This window comes from Dendropsophus ebraccatus, chromosome 2 (assembly GCF_027789765.1).
Source record: "Dendropsophus ebraccatus isolate aDenEbr1 chromosome 2, aDenEbr1.pat, whole genome shotgun sequence".
NCBI lineage: Eukaryota > Metazoa > Chordata > Amphibia > Anura > Hylidae > Dendropsophus > Dendropsophus ebraccatus.
In genome coordinates this window covers 217,122,065-217,144,573 of record NC_091455.1, presented here as the reverse complement: position 1 = coordinate 217,144,573, position 22,509 = coordinate 217,122,065, and the positions used below count along the sequence as shown (strand labels likewise).

Genomic DNA, 22,509 nt, shown 5'->3' with positions numbered 1-22,509 from the left:
CTGCACTGCTGGTAGCCCCATCCTGCAGCTGACCACACTTAAGAGACGGTCCTGGCACTTGCTGGTCTTTCTTGGGCGCCCTGGAGCCTTTTTGGCAACAATGGAACCTCTCTCCTTGAAGTTCTTGATGATGCGATAGATTGGTGACTGAGGTGCAATCTTTCTAGCTGCGATACTCTTCCCTGTGAGACCATTTTTGTGCAGTGCAAAGATGACTGCTCGTGTTTCTTTAGAGATAACCATGGTAACAGAAGAGAAACAATAATGCCAAGCACCAGCCTCCTTTTAGGCTACGTTTACACTGCGTATGTCTCCGTCCATAGTGCGAACCGCGAATATACGCACGTAGTTTTGAGGTTGATGCGTTCGCTGGGAAGTATATGATATACGCCTGTACAGTGCACACTACGTATGAGCTTACGGCCGGATCGTATACGGCACCGTGAAAAATGAACAAGACCATTGTTTGAGGACGGAAATGTTGGAACTCCCGGCCGTGGATTTCCATGCGGTCCCGTACAGAGTACTTATTTCAGCCAAATTTAACTTGATTTTTCGATCCAAAAGGTTCTGTGAGTTTTTTTGGGGCGAAGATTTTTTAAGGAAATGACCTGTTTCAGATCGCTACGAAAAAAGCTAGGGAAGCATAACTGTACTACGGGCGTATGTTCGCGCTTCGTACGCATCCGGCCGCATGTCGCTTATTCCCACACCTGTAGTTTCAGCCGCACATATACGGCGGCGTACGATCTACGGACGCAGTGTGAACATAGCCTTAAAGTGTCCAGTGATGTCATTCTTACCTAATCATGACAGATTGATCTCCAGCCCTGTCCTCATCCCACACCTGTATTAATGGAGCGATCACTGAAACAATGTTAGCTGCTCCTGGTAAGGCCGGGCTGCAATGATGGTAAAATGTGTTCTGGGGGATAAAGTTCATTTTCTAGGCAAATATTGACTTTACAAGTAATTGCTGTTAAGCTGATCCCTCTGTATAACATTCTGGAGTATATGTACATTGCCATTTTAAAAACTGAAGCAGTAGACTTTGTAAAAATTATTATTTGTATCTCAAAACTTTTGGCCATGACTGTACAGTGTATATGGTATATATGAGGACTACAGTATATATGGTGACTACAGTATATATGGTGACTACAGTATATAGGGTTCAGAGAAGAAACAGAGTGCTGCACCTCACACCTATGGCTGATACTAGTGCCGCTAGGCTAAATAAAAAACATCAGAATTCTGTATGTGAATTGATCAAGCCATACTGCCCCATGTACCGCGTGCCGGTATCTGATACACATAGGTCCCTACACTAAGTCCACACTGTGCCGGTCAGCGACCACCACCCCCGCAGGCGTGCACAGTCAGGGAAGGGAGGCCATGGAACGGCCCTGCAACCCCCATGCCACAGGACCAGACCCAAAAATGCCACACCAAAACCCAGCCAGCACCACCGGCGGAGGAAGCTGCCCCCAAACAGCACAAGTCTGGATAAGGTATTGCACTCACCATAGCTACTGCAGATAGAATGGGAAAAGACAGGAGGGATAAAAGCAAATGCACTCAGGTGTCTCCTGCTAATTGCGGTCATGTGGGTCTTACCAGGAGGAGTGCAAAAACATGGAGAAAAGAGAGAAACAAAATACGGTGCAGCCGAGAGGCACTAGTATCAGCCATAGGTGTGAGGTGCAGCACTCTTTTTCTTCCCTGCACCGTATTTTGTTTCTCTCTTTTCTCCATGTTTTTGCACTCCTCCTGGAAGACCCACATGACCGCAATTAGCAGGAGACACCTGAGTGCATTTGCTTTTATCGCTCCTGTCTGTCCCATTCTATCTGCAGTAGCAATGGTGAGTGCAATACCTTATCCAGACTTGGCTGTTTGGGGGCAGCTTCCTCCGCCGGTGGTGCTGGCTGGGAGTTTTTTTTGGGGGGGGCATTTTTGGGTCTGGTCCTGTGGCATGGGGGTTGCAGGGCCGTCCCATGGCCCCCGTTCCCTGGCTGTGCACGCCTGCGGGGGTGGTGGTCGCTGACTGGCACGGTGTGGACTTAGTGTAGGGACCCATGTGTATCAGATACCTGCACGCGGTACATGGGGCAGTATGGCTTGATCAATTCATACACAAAATTCTGATGTTCTTTATGCAGCCGACAGGCACTAGTATCAGCCATAGGTGTGAGGTGCAGCACTCTGTTTCTTCCCTCAACCGCATAGTATATAGGGTATATATGGTGTCTACAGTATATAGGGTATATATGGTGACTACAGTATATAGGGTATATATGGTGTCTACAGTATATAGGGTATATATGGTGACTACAGTATATAGGGTATGTATGGTGATTACAGTATATAGGGTATATATGGTGTCTACAGTATATAGGGTATATATGGTTACTACAGTATATAGGGTATATATGGTGATTACAGTATATAGGGTATATATGTGATTACAATATATATGGTATATATGGTGACTACAGTATATATGGTGACTACAGTATATATGGTGTCTACAGTATATAGGGTATATATGGTGACTACAGTATATAGGGTATATATGGTGACTACAGTATATATGGTGACTACAGTATATAGGGTATATATGGTGACTACAGTATATATGGTGATTACAGTATATAGGGTATATATGGTGACTACAGTATATAGGGTATATATGGTGACTACAGTATATATGGTGACTACAGTATATAGGGTATATATGGTGACTACAGTATATAGGGTATATATGGTGACTACACTATATAGGGTATATATGGTGACTACACTATATATGGTGATTACAGTATATAGGGTATATATGGTGACTACAGTATATATGGTGATTACAGTATATAGGGTATATATGGTAATTACAGTATATAGGGTATATATGGTGACTACAGTATATAGGGTATATATGGTGACTACAGTATATATGGTGATTACAGTATATAGGGTATATATGGTGACTACAGTATATAGGGTATATATGGTGACTACAGTATATATGGTGATTACAGTATATAGGGTATATATGGTGACTACACTATATATGGTGATTACAGTATATAGGGTATATATGGTGACTACAGTATATATGGTGATTACAGTATATAGGGTATATATGGTAATTACAGTATATAGGGTATATATGGTGACTACAGTATATAGGGTATATATGGTGACTACAGTATATATGGTGATTACAGTATATAGGGTATATATGGTGACTACAGTATATAGGGTATATATGGTGACTACAGTATATATGGTGATTACAGTATATAGGGTATATATGGTGAGATACAGTATATAGGGTATATATGGTGACTACAGTATATATGGTGATTACAGTATATAGGGTATATATGGTGACTACAGTATATAGGGTATATATGGTGACTATAGTATATATGGTGATTACAGTATATAGGGTATATATGGTGACTACAGTATATAGGGTATAAATGGTAATTACAGTATATATGGTGATTACAGTATATAGGGTATATATGGTGACTACAGTATATAGGGTATATATGGTGACTACAGTATATATGGTGATTACAGTATATAGGGTATATATGGTGACTACAGTATATAGGGTATATATGGTGACTACAGTATATATGGTGACTACAGTATATAGGGTATATATGGTGACTACAGTATATATGGTGATTACAGTATATAGGGTATATATGGTGACTACAGTATATAGGGTATATATGGTGACTACAGTATATATGGTGATTACAGTATATAGGGTATATATGCTGACTACCTTATGTTCCGGTGTGTTACTCACAGGATGTGGCGACGACCTGTCCGGTCCCAATGGAACCTTCACCAGTCCTGGTTACCCCATGAAGTATCCAAACGGCCGTGAATGTATCTGGCACATCAGCACGTCCCCCGGGAGCAGCATCCACATCACCATCCTGGACTTTGATATAGAATACCATGAGACGTGTAACTATGACGTTCTGGAGGTAAGTGTCACCGGGGGGGGGGGGGGGGGCTTACTACTGTCCCCGCACTCACTGATCCACTCTGATTGGCCGCTTACTGCTGTGCTGGTTGATACATGAATTCCTGAACATTCTGACCATCATTTCTATGGGGATTACAGTATAGGGGTCACAGTATAGGGGTCACAGTGTAGGGGTCACAGTGTAGGGGTCACAGTGTAGGGGTCGGAGTATAGAGATCACAACATAGAGGTCACAGTATAAAGGTCATAGTGTAGGGGTCGGAGTATAGAGATCACAACATAGGGGTCACAGTATAGGGGTCACAGTATGTGCTGCCGCCATTCTATAGGCCTCCTGTAAGATAGTGTATGTGCTGCCATTCTATAGGCCTCCTGTATGATAGTGTATACGCTGCCGCCATTCTATAGGCCTCCTGTATGATAGTGTATGTGCTGCCGCCATTCTATAGGCCTCCTGTATGATAGTGTATGTGCCACCACCATTCTATAGGCCTCCTGTATGATAGTGTATGTGCTGCCGCCATTCTATAGGCCTCCTGTATGATAGTGTATACGCTGCCGCCATTCTATAGGCCTCCTGTATGATAGTGTATGTGCTGCCACCATTCTATAGGCCTCCTGTATGATAGTGTATGTGCTGCCATTCTATAGGCCTCCTGTATGATAGTGTATGTGCTGCCACCATTCTATAGGCCTCCTGTATGATAGTGTATGTGCTGCCATTCTATAGGCCTCCTGTATGATAGTGTATGTGCTGCCGCCATTCTATAGGCCTCCTGTATGATAGTGTATGTGCTGCCATCATTCTATAGGCCTCCTGTATGATAGTGTATGTGCTGCCGCCATTCTATAGGCCTCCTGTATGATAGTGTATGTGCTGCCGCCATTCTATAGGCCTCCTGTATGATAGTGTATATGCTGCTGCCATTCTATAGGCCTCCTGTATGATAGTGTATGTGCTGCCATTCTATAGGCCTCCTGTATGATAGTGTATGTGCTGCCACCATTCTATAGGCCTCCTGTATGATAGTGTATGTGCTGCCGCCATTCTATAGGCCTCCTGTATGATAGTGTATGTGCTGCCACCATTCTATAGGCCTCCTGTATGATAGTGTATGTGCTGCCGCCATTCTATAGGCCTCCTGTATGATAGTGTATGTGCTGCCGCCATTCTATAGGCCTCCTGTATGATAGTGTATGTGCTGCCGCCATTCTATAGGCCTCCTGTATGATAGTGTATGTGCTGCCGCCATTCTATAGGCCTCCTGTATGATAGTGTATACGCTGCCATCATTCTATAGGCCTCCTGTATGATAGTGTATGTGCTGCCACCATTCTATAGGCCTCCTGTATGATAGTGTATACGCTGCCATCATTCTATAGGCCTCCTGTATGATAGTGTATGTGCTGCCGCCATTCTATAGGCCTCCTGTATGATAGTGTATGTGCTGCCGCCATTCTATAGGCCTCCTGTATGATAGTGTTTGTGCTGCCACCATTCTATAGGCCTCCTGTATGATAGTGTATGTGCTGCCGCCATTCTATAGGCCTCCTGTATGATAGTGTATACGCTGCCATCATTCTATAGGCCTCCTGTATGATAGTGTATGTGCTGCCGCCATTCTATAGGCCTCCTGTATGATAGTGTATGTGCTGCCGCCATTCTATAGGCCTCCTGTATGATAGTGTTTGTGCTGCCACCATTCTATAGGCCTCCTGTATGATAGTGTATACGCTGCCGCCATTCTATAGGCCTCCTGTATGATAGTGTATGTGCCGCCACCATTCTATAGGCCTCCTGTATGATAGTGTATACGCTGCCGCCATTCTATAGGCCTCCTGTATGATAGTATATGTGCCGCCACCATTCTATAGGCCTCCTGTATGATAGTGTATACGCTGCCGCCATTCTATAGGCCTCCTGTATGATAGTGTATGTGCTGCCATCATTGTATAGGCCTCCTGTATGATAGTGTATGTGCTGCCATTGTATAGGCCTCCTGTATGATAGTGTATGTGCTGCCACCATTCTATAGGCCCCCTGTATGATAGTGTATGTGCTGCCGCCATTCTATAGGCCCCCTGTATGATAGTGTATGTGCCGCCACCATTCTATAGGCCTCCTGTATGATAGTGTATGTGCTGCCATCATTCTATAGGCCTCCTGTATGATAGTGTATGTGCTGCCGCCATTGTATAGGCCTCCTGTATGATAGTGTATGTGCTGCCGCCATTGTATAGGCCTCCTGTATGATAGTGTATGTGCTGCCGCCATTGTATAGGCCTCCTGTATGATAGTGTATGTGCTGCTGCCACCATTCTATAGGCCTCCTGTATGATAGTGTATGTGCTGCCGCCATTCTATAGGCCTCCTGTATGATAGTGTATGTGCTGCCGCCATTGTATAGGCCTCCTGTATGATAGTGTATGTGCTGCCGCCATTCTATAGGCCCCCTGTATGATAGTGTATGTGCTGCTGCCATCATTCTATAGGCCTCCTGTATGATAGTGTATGTGCCGCCACCATTCTATAGGCCTCCTGTATGATAGTGTATGTGCTGCTGCCATTCTATAGGCCTCCTGTATGATAGTGTATGTGCTGCCATTCTATAGGCCTCCTGTATGATAGTGTATGTGCTGCCGCCATTCTATAGGCCTCCTGTATGATAGTGTATGTGCTGCCGCCATTCTATAGGCCTCCTGTATGATAGTGTATGTGCTGCCATCATTGTATAGGCCTCCTGTATGATAGTGTATGTGCTGCCATTGTATAGGCCTCCTGTATGATAGTGTATGTGCTGCCACCATTCTATAGGCCCCCTGTATGATAGTGTATGTGCTGCCGCCATTCTATAGGCCCCCTGTATGATAGTGTATGTGCCGCCACCATTCTATAGGCCTCCTGTATGATAGTGTATGTGCTGCCATCATTCTATAGGCCTCCTGTATGATAGTGTATGTGCTGCCGCCATTGTATAGGCCTCCTGTATGATAGTGTATGTGCTGCCGCCATTGTATAGGCCTCCTGTATGATAGTGTATGTGCTGCCGCCATTGTATAGGCCTCCTGTATGATAGTGTATGTGCTGCCGCCATTGTATAGGCCTCCTGTATGATAGTGTATGTGCTGCCGCCATTCTATAGGCCCCCTGTATGATAGTGTATGTGCTGCTGCCATCATTCTATAGGCCTCCTGTATGATAGTGTATGTGCTGCCACCATTCTATAGGCCTCCTGTATGATAGTGTATACGCTGCCGCCATTCTATAGGCCTCCTGTATGATAGTGTATGTGCTGCCATTCTATAGGCCTCCTGTATGATAGTGTATGTGCTGCCGCCATTCTATAGGCCTCCTGTATGATAGTGTATGTGCTGCCACCATTCTATAGGCCTCCTGTATGATAGTGTATACGCTGCCGCCATTCTATAGGCCTCCTGTATGATAGTGTATACGCTGCCGCCATTCTATAGGCCTCCTGTATGATAGTGTATGTGCTGCCGCCATTCTATAGGCCTCCTGTATGATAGTGTATGTGCTGCCACCATTCTATAGGCCTCCTGTATGATAGTGTATGTGCTGCCACCATTCTATAGGCCTCCTGTATGATAGTGTATGTGCTGCTGCCACCATTCTATAGGCCTCCTGTATGATAGTGTATGTGCTGCCACCATTCTATAGGCCTCCTGTATGATAGTGTATGTGCTGCCGCCATTCTATAGGCCTCCTGTATGATAGTGTATGTGCTGCCGCCATTCTATAGGCCTCCTGTATGATAGTGTATGTGCTGCCGCCATTCTATAGGCCTCCTGTATGATAGTGTATACGCTGCTGCCACCATTCTATAGGCCTCCTGTATGATAGTGTATACGCTGCCGCCATTCTATAGGCCTCCTGTATGATAGTGTATGTGCTGCCACCATTCTATAGGCCTCCTGTATGATAGTGTATACGCTGCCGCCACCATTCTATAGGCCTCCTGTATGATAGTGTATACGCTGCCGCCACCATTCTATAGGCCTCCTGTATGATAGTGTATACGCTGCCGCCATACTGTATGTGCTCATTACTCACTCCCGGATTTTCTTCCATGAAGCTGATATTTCCTGCCAGCTCCCCGGGGATCTTGGACGCGTCTACGTGACAGATATTTTCCCACCATCACTGCTTTATGACTGCAGGCCTATATAGTACGCAGTGAAATCCAGAATACTTTAAGGTTTTAAAGGGTTTTTCCAGCCAAATTTTCCTCATGAGCTATTCACGTGACTAGGGGATTGCTGACCCTGGGGTTACCCCCCCCAAAACTCCAACAACCCTCCACAATAATATCACCTCACACTTATTTTCAGACAAAATGGCCCCAGCAGCCAGTTATTATTACAACATTATAATATATATATATTTATGCCATTTTAACAATTTACATTTACCCCAGTAGGCGGTCCTCGAAGCCCACATATTCCCACTGGCAGTCCCAATTATATTACAGCGGCCACCAGGAGCTGCAGTTACACATCACTACCACTACACAGCGACCACCAGGAGCTGCAGTTACACATCACTACCACTACACAGCGACCACCAGGAGCTGCAGTTACACATCACTACCACTACACAGCGACCACCAGGAGCTGCAGTTACACATCACTACCACTACACAGCGACCACCAGGAGCTGATTACTTCTGCTGGACTCTCCTTAGTGTGTTACTTTTATGGCTATAGTAGGTTATAGATTGCTGTGTAGCAGGACTAACATGTAACAATGATTTCAGGTTTATGGGGGTCCTGAGGTCTCCTCTCCCAGACTGGCTCAGCTCTGTGCACCCAGAACCCCGGGGAATCCTCTGCAGGTCTCCAGCACCGGGAATGCCGTTACCGTACGCTTCAAGACTGACAAGCATGTGAACGGAAAAGGGTTCAGCGCTGCATGGCGGGAAGTGCCTGGAGGTAAGAGAAACTCGACCTGCTATAGTATCTGTATGTGGTGCAGCGTCATGGTGCTGATATAGTATCTGTATGTGGTGCAGCGTCATGGTGCTGATATAGTATCTGTATGTGGTGCAGCGTCATGGTGCTGATATAGTATCTGTATGTGGTGCAGCGTCATGGTGCTGATATAGTATCTGTATGTGGTGCAGCGTCATGGTGCTGATATAGTATCTGTATGTGGTGCAGCGTCATGGTGCTGATATAGTATCTGTATGTGGTGCAGCGTCATGGTGCTGATATAGTATCTGTATGTGGTGCAGCGTCATGGTGCTGATATAGTATCTGTATGTGGTGCAGCGTCATGGTGCTGATATAGTATCTGTATGTGGTGCAGCGTCATGGTGCTGATATAGTATCTGTATGTGGTGCAGCGTCATGGTGCTGATATAGTATCTGTATGTGGTGCAGCGTCATGGTGCTGATATAGTATCTGTATGTGGTGCAGCGTCATGGTGCTGATATAGTATCTGTATGTGGTGCAGCGTCATGGTGCTGATATAGTATCTGTATGTGGTGCAGCGTCATGGTGCTGATATAGTATCTGTATGTGGTGCAGCGTCATGGTGCTGATATAGTATCTGTATGTGGTGCAGCGTCATGGTGCTGATATAGTATCTGTATGTGGTGCAGTGCTGATATAGTATCTGTATGTGGTGCAGTGCTGATATAGTATCTGTATGTGGTGCAGTGCTGATATAGTATCTGTATGTGGTGCAGTGCTGATATAGTATCTGTATGTGGTGCAGTGCTGATATAGTATCTGTATGTGGTGCAGTGCTGATATAGTATCTGTATGTGGTGCAGTGCTGATATAGTATCTGTATGTGGTGCAGCGTCATGGTGCTGATATAGTATCTGTATGTGGTGCAGCATCATGGTGCTGATATAGTATCTGTATGTGGTGCAGCGTCATGGTGCTGATATAGTATCTGTATGTGGTGCAGCGTCATGGTGCTGATATAGTATCTGTATGTGGTGCAGCGTCATGGTGCTGATATAGTATCTGTATGTGGTGCAGCGTCATGGTGCTGATATAGTATCTGTATGTGGTGCAGCGTCATGGTGCTGATATAGTATCTGTATGTGGTGCAGCGTCATGGTGCTGATATAGTATCTGTATGTGGTGCAGCGTCATGGTGCTGATATAGTATCTGTATGTGGTGCAGCGTCATGGTGCTGATATAGTATCTGTATGTGGTGCAGCGTCATGGTGCTGATATAGTATCTGTATGTGGTGCAGCGTCATGGTGCTGATATAGTATCTGTATGTGGTGCAGCGTCATGGTGCTGATATAGTATCTGTATGTGGTGCAGTGCTGATATAGTATCTGTATGTGGTGCAGTGCTGATATAGTATCTGTATGTGGTGCAGTGCTGATATAGTATCTGTATGTGGTGCAGCGTCATGGTGCTGATATAGTATCTGTATGTGGTGCAGCGTCATGGTGCTGATATAGTATCTGTATGTGGTGCAGCGTCATGGTGCTGATATAGTATCTGTATGTGGTGCAGCGTCATGGTGCTGATATAGTATCTGTATGTGGTGCAGCGTCATGGTGCTGATATAGTATCTGTATGTGGTGCAGCGTCATGGTGCTGATATAGTATCTGTATGTGGTGCAGCGTCATGGTGCTGATATAGTATCTGTATGTGGTGCAGCGTCATGGTGCTGATATAGTATCTGTATGTGGTGCAGCGTCATGGTGCTGATATAGTATCTGTATGTGGTGCAGCGTCATGGTGCTGATATAGTATCTGTATGTGGTGCAGCGTCATGGTGCTGATATAGTATCTGTATGTGGTGCAGCGTCATGGTGCTGATATAGTATCTGTATGTGGTGCAGCCTCATGGTGCTGATATAGTATCTGTATGTGGTGCAGCGTCATGGTGCTGATATAGTATCTGTATGTGGTGCAGCCTCATGGTGCTGATATAGTATCTGTATGTGGTGCAGTGTCATGGTGCTGATATAGTATATGTGGTGCAGTGCTGATATAGTATCTGTATGTGGTGCAGCGTCATGGTGCTGATATAGTATCTGTATGTGGTGCAGTGCTGATATAGTATCTGTATGTGGTGCAGTGTCATGGTGCTGATATAGTATCTGTATGTGGTGCAGCGTCATGGTGCTGATATAGTATCTGTATGTGGTGCAGCGTCATGGTGCTGATATAGTATCTGTATGTGGTGCAGCGTCATGGTGCTGATATAGTATCTGTATGTGGTGCAGTGTCATGGTGCTGATATAGTATCTGTATGTGGTGCAGTGTCATGGTGCTGATATAGTATCTGTATGTGGTGCAGCGTCATGGTGCTGATATAGTATCTGTATGTGGTGCAGCGTCATGGTGCTGATATAGTATCTGTATGTGGTGCAGCGTCATGGTGCAGAGAAACCAAAAAGCCTCCTATACTCACCTACCCCCGATCCCCCACTGGAGCCCCCGTTCGTCTTCCTTCGGTCTCTTCTGTCTGCTTACAGCTGCCAATCACTGACCTCCGCAGCGGTGCCCCGTCTCCTATGACTCTTGTAGCAGACGGAAGAGATGAGCTGCGGGGAGCAGACAAAGGAACGGAGCTTCAGCAGGATTAGTGGGGGATCCGGGGTAGGTAAGTATAGCATTATTTTGTTCCTGTGTAGCACCTGACTACACAGGGTTTGATTGTTGTCTGTTACTATGGAGACGTGTAAGTGTGCACAGGAGCTGTGTGTGCAAAATGGTAAAAAAAAAATTATCATGTGAATACAACCCTAAAGGTCAGTGCCTGGCTGAGATGTGAGGGGGGACTCCTGCAAAAAATGTTTTCTTTCAAATCAACTGGTTTCAGAAAGTTACACAGATTTGTAATTTACTTTTTTGTAAAACTCTCCAGTCTTGTGGTACTTATCAGCAGCTGTATGTCCTGCAGGAAGTGGTGTATTCTCTCCATGTCAGGAACTGTCCAGAGCAGCAGCAAATCCCCATAGAAAACCTCTCCTGCTCTGGACAGATCCTGACATGGAGAGAATACACCATTCCCTGCAGGACATACAGCAGCTGATAAGTACTGGAAGACTGGAGAAGTAATTTACAAATCTGTGTAACTTTCTGACATGTTAATTTGAAAGAAAAATATTTTCGCCTGAGTCAGCCTTTAAATTTCCTGGGCTGAGATGCAAAGTGCCCTTACCTAGCATGTGCTTATGGGGCGCTGGGGTTCCTGGGTGACCTCAGGGATCAGGGCCAGACGCTGCGCCCCCCATTGTTACAGCCCCCTTGGTGCCTCCCTCCTCCCCGGGGATGATTCATGGGAGGACTGAGCCTGCGCCAATGTTCTACATGGAACCAGAGACCCCCATAGCATAGCCCCCCCTACTGGAAGTATAGAGACCCCCATAGCATAGCCCCCACTACTGGAAGTATAGAGACCCCCATAGCATAGCCCCCACTACTGGAAGTATAGAGACCCCCATAGCATAGCCCCCACTACTGGAAGTATAGAGACCCCCATAGCATAGCCCCCACTGATGGAAGTATAGAGACCCCCATAGCATAGCCCCCACTGATGGAAGTATAGAGACCCCCATAGCATAGCCCCCACTGATGGAAGTATAGAGACCCCCCATAGCATAGCCCCCACTGATGAAAGTATAGAGACCCCCATAGCATAGCCCCCACTACTGGAAGTATAGAGACCCCCATAGCATAGCCCCCACTGATGAAAGTATAGAGACCCCCATAGCATAGCCCCCACTACTGGAAGTATAGAGACCCCCATAGCATAGCCCCCACTACTGGAAGTATAGAGACCCCCATAGCATAGCCCCCACTGATGGAAGTATAGAGATCCCCATAGCATAGCCCCCACTGATGGAAGTATAGAGACCCCCATAGCATAGCATAGCCCCCACTGATGGAAGTATAGAGACCCCCATAGCATAGCCCCCACTGATGGAAGTATAGAGACCCCCATAGCATAGCCTTCACTGATGGAAGTATAGAGACCCCCATAGCATAGCCCCCACTGATGGAAGTATAGAGACCCCCATAGCATAGCCTCCACTGATGGAAGTATAGAGACCCCCATAGCATAGCCCCCACTGATGGAAGTATAGAGACCCCCATAGCATAGCCCCCACTACTGGAAGTATAGAGACCCCCATAGCATAGCCCCCACTGATGGAAGTATAGAGACTCCCATAGCATAGCCCCCACTACTGGAAGTATAGAGACCCCCATAGCATAGCCCCCACTGATGGAAGTATAGAGACCCCCATAGCATAGCCCCCACTACTGGAAGTATAGAGACCCCCATAGCATAGCCCCCACTGATGGAAGTATAGAGACTCCCATAGCATAGCATAGCCTCCACTGATGGAAGTATAGAGACCCCCATAGCATAGCCCCCACTACTGGAAGTATAGAGACCCCCATAGCATAGCCCCCACTACTGGAAGTATAGAGACCCCCATAGCATAGCCCCCACTACTGGAAGTATAGAGACCCCCATAGCATAGCCCCCACTGATGGAAGTATAGAGACCCCCATAGCATAGAATAGCCTCCACTGATGGAAGTATAGAGACCCCCATAGCATAGCCCCCACTGATGGAAGTATAGAGACCCCCATAGCATAGCCCCCACTGATGGAAGTATAGAGACCCCCATAGCATAGCCCCCACTGATGGAAGTATAGAGACCCCCATAGCATAGCCCCCACTGATGGAAGTATAGAGACCCCCATAGCATAGCCCCCACTGATGGAAGTATAGAGACCCCCATAGCATAGCATAGCCACCACTACTGGAAGTATAGAGACCCCTATAGCATAGCCCCTACTGATGGAAGTATAGAGACCTCTATATCATAGCATAGCCTCCACTGATGGAAGTATAGAGACCTCAGACCCCCATAGCATAGCCTCCACTGATGGAAGTATAGAGACCCCTATATCATAGCATAGCCTCCACTGATGGAAGTATAGAGACCTCAGACCCCCATAGCATAGCCTCCACTGATGGAAGTATAGAGACCCCCATAGCATAGCATAGCCTCCACTGATGGAAGTATAGAGACCCCCATAGCATAGCCCCCACTGATGGAAGTATAGAGACCCCCATAGCATAGCCCCCACTGATGGAAGTATAGAGACCCCCATAGCATAGCCCCCACTGATGGAAGTATAGAGACCCCCATAGCATAGCCCCCACTGATGGAAGTATAGAGACCCCCATAGCATAGCCCCCACTACTGGAAGTATAGAGACCCCCATAGCATAGCCTCCACTGATGGAAGTATAGAGACCCCCATAGCATAGCCCCCACTACTGGAAGTATAGAGACCCCCATAGCATAGCCTCCACTGATGGAGGTATAGAGACCCCCATAGCATAGCCCCCACTGATGGAAGTATAGAGACCCCCATAGCATAGCCCCCACTGATGGAAGTATAGAGACCCCCATAGCATAGCCCCCCCTGATGGAAGTATAGAGACCCCCATAGCATAGCCCCCACTGATGGAAGTATAGAGACCCCCATAGCATAGCCACCACTGATGGAAGTATAGAGACCCCCATAGCATAGCATAGCCTCCACTGATGGAGGTATAGAGACCCCCATAGCATAGCCCCCACTGATGGAAGTATAGAGACCCCATAGCATAGCATAGCCTCCACTGATGGAAGTATAGAGACCCCCATAGCATAGCCCCCACTGATGGAAGTATAGAGACCCCCATAGCATAGCCCCCACTGATGGAAGTATAGAGACCCCATAGCATAGCCCCCACTGATGGAAGTATAGAGACCCCCATAGCATAGCCCCCACTGATGGAAGTATAGAGACCCCCATAGCATAGCCCCCACTGATGGAAGTATAGAGACCCCATAGCATAGCCCCCACTGATGGAAGTATAGAGACCCCCATAGCATAGCCCCCACTGATGGAAGTATAGAGACCCCCATAGCATAGCATAGCCTCCACTGATGGAAGTATAGAGACCCCCATAGCACAGCCTCCACTGATGGAAGTATAGAGACCCCTATAGCATAGCCCCCACTGATGGAAGTATAGAGACCCCCATAGCATAGCCCCCACTGATGGAAGTATAGAGACCCCCATAGCATAGCCCCCACTGATGGAGGTCCTTGCTGTGGTTACAGGTTGTGGAGGAGTCTTCCAGGCGCCCAGCGGTGAGATCCATTCCCCCAACTACCCCCGTCCGTACGATGATAACACCGAGTGCTCCTGGCTGATCACCGTCGACCCCACACACAGAGTCTTCCTCAACTTCACTGACTTTGAACTTGAGTCCAGCTTCTTCTTCTCGCTCTGCAGCCATGACAGCGTCACAGTAAGTAAAGGCGCCGGCGGCGGGGGCCGGGTTTATGTTTAGGATCTTATGGTGATCTCTAGGCAGATGCATGACGGCCGGTGGTGTTATACATACGATAGCATTCAGCCGTCCCCGCACCCTGCCCCCTTGTTTAGCCTGAAATAATTGGTGACCTTTCCTTAGGATGGGCCCCTCAATCTGCTGTATTACAGGCTGTAGAGCTCCTCCTTATAGAGACAGCAGGGTTATAAGCTGAGCAGGATGATGGATCACTTACAGTGTTCTGTGCAGCTGATCCAGAGATCTCCTCCTGAATAACATGGACAATAAGTAGTCCTCTCCATTATGTGCATGAGCTCAGTAGTCCTGGATATTCATGAGAAGCAGAAAACTCCGCCCACCAGCTGCTGATTGGCAGTTATCTATCCATGCTGTGTATAGGCAGTTACCTGTCAATCAGCAGCATATTAGAAGAACGGCTGAACAGAATGGAGAGTAATACACCGATCTGCTCAGCATTTCTGTCACTTGTTTATGCCGCCCTCATTTATGGCCACGTATACCTAGTAACAGATTCCCTTTAAGTTGAATGGAAGAGCATTGCAGTACCTGGCACTACTGCACGGAAAAGTACGGTAAACATTGTAGAGGTTGTCGCTTGTCGGGGCCCCTTCAAACAGCTGATATGTGGGGGTGCTGGCAGTCAGTCATCCACCCATGTAATATATACATATGGGCTGTCCTGAATTTCATAAGGCAGATTACCCCCTTTACAATGCACGCTCAGGTCTCAGTAGGGATTGTTGGGATCTGCAGGTTGGAATCGGGAGGCTGCCATATACACAAACGTACAGGTGAACGGTCAGCCGCCAAATCTGTCTCCATTAGGTTCTCTTAGGACCAACAATAAATTGTGGCAATAAATCAGCCCTACTATGGGTCCTATCCGGTAAACGGAATGATCTGCCACCATTCACGAGTGCTCGGACAAGGAGAATATTCTATCCTGATCTGAGGATCAGCTGACTATGCGGAGGTCTTGTGGACGTTCACCCCTCTGGTATGTACAGTCTCTGGAGAATGACGTCCCTCCCTGCCAGTAGACTAGAGAAATGGCACCCTGTGACCTTGTCTGCCAAGTCTGAACTCTCTGAACAGTACTCGGCTTGTGTTCTCTGCGTGTGTGTGAACTGGGGGATAAACACAATGAAGACGTGCCAAGCTGGAATAATTCACCCGCGCCAATTCATCTTCATTAGCCGCCACATCTCTGATAGACGCACGGACAGGGAGTTGCTGGGAACAATGGCTCCTTTAGAAATGGGAAGTTATTGAGAAGCTGGAAGACGCGGCCCACCGACCGGGAATCTCCTGCGGCTATTCAGAGCGATGTTACATGAGATGAGCAGAAGATGGTCAGCTAGACCACTGTCCCCAATATATCTATATAGTGCTGATTATGGTGACTTGGGGATACAGATTATACAGAAGGGTGTAACGCGGCTGGACAACACTCACCGGCGGCGGCAGCGTCACCCTGTCTGCTCCTCTGCTGGGCTCCATCCTCGTGTCTTCCGGTGTCGTCTTCCGTCTTCTGCTGCAGTGACACCTCTGGCCACAAGGGGGCCCGCTGCTCTGGATTTATAGAGACAACTTGTCTCCGCCTGCTACTGCCGTCTGCCAATCCAGAGCTATCTACACCTAAATAAGCTCCTCCCTGCCTGAGCATTGCTGCATTGTAGCACACATAGCAAAGGTGTCTGTTCTGCTGAATTCCCCTATAACCTGACCCGCGCCTGTTCTTTAGATTACGCTTTCTGCCTGACCTTTGTCTGTACCGTTGGTGATTTGGATTGTCTGACCTGCTTCTGAAGCCGCCCTCCCCGACCCTTCACCTGTCTGACTAGGATACTTCTCTCATCCCTAATACTGCGCTGACGTTCCCCATTGCTTTGCACCGTCTCTGTCTGGTTCTGGGGGACCGTCTGCTGATCACACCAGGACTGGCCTCCGAAGTCCGGCCTCCGCATCCTGGAGCGGGATAAAGGCTGAAGACCTAGAGGTCACTGAGGGCCCTATCACACGGGATGATTGTTCGTTTTGTGCTGACACCAAAATTATCGTTAGGGTCCTATTAGACAACGCCAATTTTAACAATTAACTATAAACAATTGCAAACGAGATTGTTTACTGTTAACCTCAAAGAGTTAGTTACGTTAGTTCTGATTGTTTCTACGGTCGTTACTACAATTGTTTCCTCTTTCTGATCCCAACAAATGAGGGAACGATTATGGAATTACACAGAGCGATTAGTCACCGAACGCGGAATTACAGTGAATGATTAGTCACCGAACGCGGAATTACAGCGAATGATTAGTCACCGAACGCGGAATTACAGCGAATGATTAGTCACCGAACGCGGAATTACAGCGAATGATTAGTCACCGAACGCGGAATTACAGCGAATGATTAGTCACCGAACACGGAATTACAGCGAATGATTAGTCACCGAACGCGGAATTACAGCGAATGATTAGTCACCGAACGCGGAATTAGAGCGAATGATTAGTCACCGAACGCGGAATTACAGCGAATGATTAGTCACCGAACGCGGAATTACAGCGAATGATTAGTCACCGAACGCGGAATTACAGCGAATGATTAGTCACCGAACGCGGAATTAGAGCGAATGATTAGTCACCGAACGCGGAATTACACAGAGCGATTAGTCACCGAACGCAGAATTACAGTGAATGATTAGTCACCGAACGCGGAATTACAGCGAATGATTAGTCACCGAACGCGGAATTACACAGAGCAATTAGTCACTGAACGGGGAATTACAGCAAATGATTAGTCACAAATACGCCGGACGTAGGTAGGGAACAGGACAAGACAGTGAGCCCTAACCACTAGAACCCACCTTCTGTCCCTACCTACTTGCCTCAACGGCCCTAAACGGCCGTGGACACAGTGTCAGTCCCTGTCCTACACCAGGTGATACACAAAACAAGACAGACGAAACAAACACAATAATGCAAAGTCTACGGTCCGGGTCAGCAACGGCGGTCAGCGAGGTAGAAAAACGTAAGGCAGAAGAAGAGTCAGGGACAGGCAAGGAGGTCAGGGCAGGCAGCAGACAAAGCAGGTTGGGAGATCAAGCAATAGGTCAGACAACAGCAGTAACAGGAGAGATGAAGCAATAGGTCAGACAACAGCAGTAACAGGAGAGATGAAGCAATAGGTCAGACAACAGCAGTAACAGAGCCAGGAGAGATGAAGCAATAGGTCAGACAACAGCAGTAACAGGACCAGGAGAGATGAAGCAATAGGTCAGACAACAGCAGTAACAGAACCAGGAGAGATGAAGCAATAGGTCAGACAACAGCAGGACCAGGAGAGATGAAGCAATAGGTCAGACAACAGCAGTAACAGAACCAGGAGAGATGAAGCAATAGGTCAGACAACAGCAGTAACAGGAGAGATGAAGCAATAGGTCAGACAACAGCAGTAACAGAACCAGGAGAGCTGAAGCAATAGGTCAGACAACAGCAGTAACAGAACCAGGAGAGCTGAAGCAATAGGTCAGACAACAGCAGTAACAGAACCAGGAGAGATGAAGCAATAGGTCAGACAACAGCAGTAACAGGAGAGCTGAAGCAATAGGTCAGACAACAGCAGTAACAGAGCCAGGAGAGATGAAGCAATAGGTCAGACAACAGCAGGACCAGAACCAGGAGAGCTGAAGCAATAGGTCAGACAACAGCAGTAACAGAGCCAGGAGAGATGAAGCAATAGGTCAGACAACAGCAGTAACAGAACCAGGAGAGCTGAAGCAATAGGTCAGACAACAGCAGTAACAGGACCAGGAGAGATGAAGCAATAGGTCAGACAACAGCAGTAACAGAACCAGGAGAGATGAAGCAATAGGTCAGACAACAGCAGTAACAGAACCAGGAGAGATGAAGCGCTTAGCTGAGTAACACTCAATAGCCAGAAGGGAAATGAGGGGTCCGCTGCTTTTTATCTGGAATCAGGGACGGGGTCCATCACTTGATTGGATCAGCCCTGATCGCAGCCCCCAGCTCAGCTGGACAGGTCTATAAGGAGTAACCCCCGCACTGCCAGAGTGTAACAGGCAATGTGGATGTGGCTGGGAAACTAAGACAGCATTCAGACAGAACTGCAAACAAAAACAACCAGAGGCTCAGCGCTTCCCCAGTCGCCCAGCACGGACCGAGGAGCGCAAAGTCACATTCCTGACAGAACCCCTCCTCTTATGAGGGGCCTCAGGACCCTTATTTAAAGGACCCGGTTTAGAGGGGTTATGGTCATGAAACTTCCGGATGAGACGTGGGGCATGTATATCCTTACTGGCAACCCACGTGTTTTCTTCAGGACCATATCCCTTCCACTGGACAAGATATTGGATGGAATTTAGAATTTGACGAGAGTCCAATATCCTGTCCACTTCAAACTCCAGCTCCCCCTGGATGACCAGAGGAGCAGGAGGACTGAAGGAATCTCAGGATTAACAGATTGTTTGAGAAGAGACTTATGAAATACATTGTGAATTCTCATAGACCCAGGTAATCGTAATCTGAATGAAACAGGATTAATGATCTCTGTGATAACGTACGGACCAATGTACTTGGGTGCTAGTGAGAGCCATACCTTTTCTCCTATCCCGTAATCTGGGCCAGATATGCGTCTTTTGTCCGCCTGTTTCTTAGCTGTCTCTTGGGCTTTGACCAAGTTCTGAAGAGCTTGGGCCCAAACTGTGCACAGTTTAGAATAGATACCTTCGGCCGAAGGGTTTACGGACTCTGACGCATGTGCAGAAGAATATCTGGGATTAAAGCCATAATTACAATAAAATGGCGACATCTTGAGTGACTGATTTTCACGATTATTTAGAGCAAATTCCGCTAAGGATAGAAACTCTCTCCATTTATCTTGGCTCCCTGCAACAAAACACCTCAAAAATTGTTCCAGAGATTGGTTCACCCTTTGTGTCTGGCCATTAGATTGTGGGTGAAAAGCAGACGAAAAGGATAATGAGATGCCCAGCCGACCACAAAATTCTCTCCAAAATCTGGAGACAAATTGTCAGAAACTACATTTTCTGGAACACCATGCAAACGTAAGATATGGTTTATGAACAATGTAGCCAAGGTACGAGCATTAGGGAATAAGGTGACACATCTTAGAAAACAACCACCCAAATGAGTGTTTTTCCCTTAGAGGGTGGCAAATCGGTAATAAAATCCATAGAAATATGAGTCCAAGGTCTGGTAGGCATCGGAAGGGGATGGAGGAGACCTTCAGGTAGTCTACGCGGAACCTTGGATCTGGCACAAGTTTCACAGGCGTCGACAAATGATTTGACATCTCTTGCCCATGAAGGCCACCAATAATGCCGTGAGAGTAAGTACTTAGTACCTGCAATTCCCGGGTGACCAGCCAACACAGAATTATGAATCTCCTCCAAAACCTTAAGACGAAGGTTTGGAGGAACAAACAGTTTGGACTCAGGAGTGTTACGGGGAGCCAGAGACTGAGATTCCGCAATCCAAACTGCCAGATCGGGTTGCAAAGTGGCCACCACCTCCCCGGGTGACAGGATGTCTCTGGTTGCTCCCTGGGAACCGTGTCGATGTCAAAGCTGCGCGATAAGGCTGCCAGAGAGTAACAGGCAATGCGGGTGTGGCTGGGAAACTAAGACAGCATTCAGACAGAACTGCAAACAAAAAAACAACCAGAGGCTCAGCGCTTCCTCGGTCGCCCAGCACATTCCTGACTGATTAGTCACCGAATGCGGAATTACAGCGAATGATTACTCACCGAATGCGGAATTACAGCGAATGATTAGTCACCGAATGATTAGTCACCGAACGCGGAATTACAGCGAATGATTAGTCACCGAATGCGGAATAACAGCGAATGATTAGTCACCGAATGCGGAATTACAGCGAATGATTACTCACCGAACGCGGAATTACACAGAGCAATTAGTCACCGAACGCGGAATTACAGCGAATGATTAGTCACCGAACGCGGAATTACAGCGAATGATTACTCACCGAACGCGGAATTACAGCGAATGATTACTCACCGAGCGCGGAATTACACAGAGCAATTAGTCACCGAACGCAGAATTACAGCGAATGATTAGTCACCGAACGCGGAATTACACAGAGCAATTAGTCACCGAACGCGGAATTACAGCGAATGATTAGTCACCGAACGCGGAATTACAGCGAATGATTAGTCACCGAACGCGGAATTACACAGAGCAATTAGTCACCGAACGCGGAATTACAGCGAATGATTAGTCACCGAACGCGGAATTACAGCGAATGATTACTCACCGAACGCGGAATTACACAGAGCAATTAGTCACCGAACGCGGAATTACAGCGAATGATTAGTCACCGAATGCGGAATTACAGCGAATGATTAGTCACCGAATGCGGAATTACAGCGAATGATTAGTCACCGAATGCGGAATTACAGCGAATGATTAGTCACCGAACGCGGAATTACAGCAAATGATTAGTCACCGAACGCGGAATTACAGCGAATGATTAGTCACCGAACGCGGAATTACAGTGAATGATTAGTCACCGAACGCGGAATTACATCGAATGATTAGTCACCGAACGCGGAATTACACAGAGCGATTAGTCACCGAACGCGGAATTACAGCGAATGACTAGTCACCGAACGCGGAATTACAGTGAATGACTAGTCACCGAACGCGGAATTACAGCGAATGATTAGTCACCGAACGCGGAATTACACAGAGCGATTAGTCACCGAACGCGGAATTACAGTGAATGACTAGCGATGGTTTTGGTGTCAGCTCCGAAGGAACAATGGACGATTTCTCGTTGGTCGTTTGATCGTTGCTGCATTTACACAAAACAATTATAGTTTAAATTCAAACAATATTACGATAATTTGCACGATAATCGTCCTGTGTAATAGGCTCCCTGGTGGCCCAAATCCAGAGGGTCCGACTCGCCTCCTGTTATATATAATATCACATCTACCTCTGGTGACTAGTACCCAGCTAGTCCGGACGCTTCGGCAAATGCCCTTTTGTTGTTAAGTAACTCGGTAGGTTCAGTTTCCGTTCAGAGGAACCTCGTCCTATAAAGGCTCTGCTGCTGTTGCTGCTGCTGTT

The 22,509-nt window shown here is 47.1% G+C and overlaps 1 protein-coding gene across 1 annotated transcript in view; it reads left to right on the top strand.

Moving 5' to 3' along the window:
- CUBN (cubilin) overlaps positions 1-22,509 on the top strand; it is a 304,407-nt gene that overhangs the window by 162,749 nt on the left and 119,149 nt on the right. The window contains exons 29-31 of the mRNA XM_069959738.1: positions 3,829-4,010; positions 8,788-8,962; positions 15,148-15,338. Coding sequence (XP_069815839.1) covers positions 3,829-4,010; positions 8,788-8,962; positions 15,148-15,338 — 548 coding nt within the window. The remainder of the gene's footprint in view (positions 1-3,828; positions 4,011-8,787; positions 8,963-15,147; positions 15,339-22,509) is intronic.